Source organism: Otolemur garnettii, unplaced genomic scaffold (genome assembly GCF_000181295.1).
Source record: "Otolemur garnettii isolate 467f Iridium unplaced genomic scaffold, OtoGar3 scaffold00251, whole genome shotgun sequence".
NCBI classification, from domain to species: Eukaryota; Metazoa; Chordata; class Mammalia; order Primates; family Galagidae; genus Otolemur; species Otolemur garnettii.
Window position 1 is genome coordinate 479,006 of NW_003852646.1, and position 4,128 is coordinate 483,133.

The following is a 4,128-nucleotide window of genomic DNA, read 5'->3' on the forward strand; positions in this document are numbered from 1 at the left end:
AATTTCATACTACTGAAACAAACAGAACATGCTATGCTTTCAAAGATCCTAAGAGTAATATTTGTCTGAAAACTCTATCAACTAGTCGTTCAAATTGCTACTTTAAAAGGAGAAGGACATGCACATTACCTGAGTTGCAAATTATATACTGGAGTTACCACCAGCTGCCCATCAGAGCTGCCCCAATAAATGTCATGAAAATGTTCAAATATCTTTCATCCCTCTAATGAATTATTACTTATTAGCAAAATCCTCTATTTTCATAAGCACAGGCACGTGTATATGTGCGTGTGTGTGTGCAGGCACACACACACAGAGCTGGGGCATTCAGATCTGATTGGACATAAAAAATGTCATTTTTTAAAAAAAGAAGAAACACCTAAAATCTTAAAATTCTATGAACTATTGTCTGCCATGACAAGGGCTCACACCCACCTCTACTCATGTTTTTACTTGAACTCTACATGCCCCGTGTTAGTAGTGTAATAACTGGAACGTGGCGACAATTCATTCATGTTTGAAGTGTTCTACAAAAAGAGTGACATCAATAAGTAAACACAGGGAACAGCACAGGACTTTATTAGGTGTGGAATCAAATTCACAGAAGGAGGCAGAAAAACCTCTGGCTGCAGCCTGCTGGATTAGGCGGCACTTCCGATTTAGGAAGACCAGTGAGATGTGGGCTGGCCTTAGAAATCGATTGTGACGAGAGTGACGGTGGGTAAAATACTGTAGTCCAGCTTCTCATCCCGGTCAACCTTCTTCCCTGGTTGACGTGGCGGATTATGGGCTGCCAAGTACTTTCTTCTCTCGTATTCATCAACACAACATAATTTTCTCCTTAGACATCCCGATTCATAGACTTCCCCTACTTTGCATTTCTTCCTGCAGAAGCCTCCGATCTCATTAGAGCATTTTCTGGGTCGTGCTCCATCTGTATATGGTAATCAACATTGAACCAAGTTTAGTTCCTGAGAGAGAGTAGAAGAGGTATGTGGTCATGGACTCCTGTGTTCCCAAAGCAAATCTTAAGCTGATAAAAGGAAACTCAGAGCCCCCTGCTTTTTTGAACAAGAAACCAAATTAAGGACACTCCAAACCCCAGGTTCCTAGCCAACTGCCTGCGTGGCTCCCAGAACGTGTAATAGGACTTAACGTGATAATAGATAAGCGAGAGATCAATTCCTGGTTATTGGCTGGAGCCGTGTTCCAGCCCCAGGACCTTGGCAAAGCTGTCTCCTCCAAGCTCCAAGTCAGTACTCCCTCACCTCCACCCTGTCTCTGTCCCATGTCCCCAGAGAGCACTAATTTATTACCATCGGCACAATTTAGAGCCAAAGCAACTCTTAAGAGAACATTACAAACAGAACTTTTTAAGTTCACAGTGTAATTGGGTATCCCATCCTGAGACAGGAGGCAGCCATCACCCTTTGCCAAGATCTCATGGGGCTTAGCAGCCAATGCTGTTGAGAACTCTTTCCCTTATTCAGCCTGATTTCTTCACAACCTGGCTCCAGCCATCTCTACTCCCCACATTCCTCTTGATCTCAGATAAATGTTGCCCAAGGATCAAACTCAATTCCATGAATACCTACCTCCTTAGAGATCCAAACTGTCACCTTTTCTGAGCAGTGCATGGGGCCCCTACATCAAGAAGGAACATCCTGGGAGGGTAGAGGGCTATATTTGGGGCCACAGAAAGACTATATGCCTTCTTCCTAACAAGGGAGAAGGGAACTCTCACTGCCCGTGCCTCTGCCATAAACTCGGTGCTTCACATTTGGAAGTTCATGTAATCCTCACATAAAATAGAATTATTATGAAATAGTCACTACATTCACTTGACAGATGACAAGGGAATAATGTGCCTTTTGTACAACTAGTCAATGATGAAGACATATTTTAACTTCACATTGACATCACTCCAGACCATGTCCTTGTTGTTGTAGTCTGAAAATGAATGGAAATGGGGATGGCCAGGTTCTCAGGTGAAAAGAGTATTCAGCATTATAAAGATAATTCTCAATGATGGATTCATTGATACCTTTGAAGAGAACCCCTGAACCTGCAGCCCTGGCCCCCTCTTAACTCCCTGGACACTTTCTTCTAAGGCACAGACTCAACTCAGGCACCCAAGAGAATGGGCACTTTTGATGATATTGGCCAGACATTAACTACCTTGAAGGTCCTGTCCTCATTCTTATAAACAGCTATATCTTCTAGGATTTTATGATACGTTTGGACAAGTTACCTGTGAGTACCTCAAAAAGCAGAATAACAAGAACCAGAAACAGCTTCATGTTTACAGACTTCCCAAGAGACAGAGGCAACAGAACTTCTTTATCCAGTGGTCCGTATCCCACAGGGTCTTTCAAGACGAGCCAGAGTTTTAAGTGTTTTCAGCATTCGGAGATCTCATTTTAACCCACATGGAGAGACAGGAAGTCCAAGTTCATCCCCACCTACATTCCCAAATATGGAGTTCACAGTCACAGAATGTTCCACCATATCACACCTACTCCCCCTTTCTCAGGGTATGAATGCCCAGAAAGCAGAACTTGACTTCTCCTCCTGAGCTGTCAGCCCATTTGGGTCAAGCTCTGGTGTGCATGGAGCAGGCTTGGCTTACTCCTATTGTTCCAATATCTCACCTGGCTAGGGCTGCCTCTTACTCACAAAAATAACCCAGTTTGGGAGATAAATTGTTAGTCAAGGTAGGCCCAGAAGCACATCCAATAATATTTTTTTTTTAATCTATAAAATTTCTATATAGTCACCTAGGAGGGAGGGTTGCTTTTAGATTTGCCTAGATACATTGATATTGAGAGTTTCCCATAAAGTCTCGTCCATCCAGGAATCCTCCAAAAGATAAAATTTTCTTAGCACAAGATTCAACTGACTGTGATCTATCTGGTCCTGGTCTCGTCTCCCAGAGCATTTTATGGAACCTCTTTTGTGTCTGACAACTTGTGGGTGCCCCTCCTGACTTGTTTCTTTTCTAACCTGTTTCTTTTCACATTTAAATACCTCTTCACAAATTATATTACACTTCTCATCCCCTCCGCCCACTTAGCCCTGGTGAGCTGTTCATTTTCCTTTAAAACCAAGTTCAATGGTCTCTACACTTATGAAGGCTTCCCTGGCCCAACTAAATAAAGCTGCAGACTCCCTTCTTTGGGCACTATTCTATGTGTTGGTAGTCACGGAACATTACATTCCAATTATTTGTTTATGTCCAGCGATCCAGGAGCCCCTAAAGTGCAGGTCTCTAGTCTTGTTCGATTTGGAATTCTTAACTCATAGCCCAAAACTCATGCTGTCTGCTACATATACAATTACCAAATAAATGATTGAACAGTACTGAACAGATTACTGCTACTGTGTTTCCCCGAAAATAAGACCTACCCAAAAAATAAGCTCTAGCAGGATTTCTATGCATTTGTGAAATATAAGCCCTACCCCGATAATAAGACCATTTTGGCCCAGAGTGGTAAGGAAGACTGGAATACCTTTTATCTGCCACAGCTCCTTTCTCCAAGCTGTTCACACCCGCACGTATGCACATGTGGTAACCGCGGTCACAGGCATCCTATTGTGCACGTGCAAACGGCTAGGGGAAAGGAGTTCACGCATCACTAGCGCCAGCCCCACCAACAAGGTCTGCTCCCCCTGTCAGGTTCCAGAAGAAGATGACTTAACTGTATTTGAATAAATGTAGATTGTTGTATTATACTTAATAAAAATCAGACAGCCCCTGAAAATAAGACCTAGTGTGTCTTCTTGAGAAAAAAAATATATAAGACAGTGTCTTATTTTCGGGGAAACAGGTAAATAAAATACTCCAAGACAGAAATGAAGTTAATTAAGGCATTTCCTAAAGAATGTTCTTTGCCCTCATTTTGCAATTTCTAGGCACTGGCACCTTGAATTTATAGTAATTAGAGCCCATTTGATCTCAACATCTTTTTTATTTTTATTTTATTTTATTTTATTTTTGAGACAGAGCCTCAAGCTATCCCCCTCAGCAGAGTGCCGTGGCACCACAGCTCACAGCAACCTCCAACTCCTGGGCTCAAGCAAGTCTCCTGCCTCAGTCTCCCAAGTAGCTGGGACCACAGGTGCCCGCCA

General features: G+C 42.7%; 1 protein-coding gene across 1 annotated transcript; it reads right to left on the reverse strand.

Annotated features, from left to right (window-relative positions):
* Window positions 1-689: 689 nt before the first annotated feature.
* Window positions 690-2,300, reverse strand: DEFB128 (defensin beta 128). Its single transcript, XM_023508503.1, has 2 exons — window positions 2,252-2,300; window positions 690-934 (listed from the first exon to the last, which is right to left on the reverse strand). Exons 1-2 carry the CDS (start codon window positions 2,298-2,300, stop codon window positions 690-692), a joined length of 294 nt encoding a protein of 97 aa, XP_023364271.1.
* Window positions 2,301-4,128: the final 1,828 nt, after the last annotated feature.

What these genes read in the sequence shown, in the direction of transcription:
- DEFB128 (XM_023508503.1), bottom strand. Translation starts at nt 2,300, where the DNA reads ATGAAGCTGTTTCTGGTTCTTGTTATTCTGCTTTTTGAGGTACTCACA. An exon ending in GCTTTTTGAGGTACTCACAG is followed by an intron (nt 935 to 2,251) that starts GTAACTTGTCCA and finishes TACCATATACAG; the next exon opens with ATGGAGCACGACCCAGAAAA.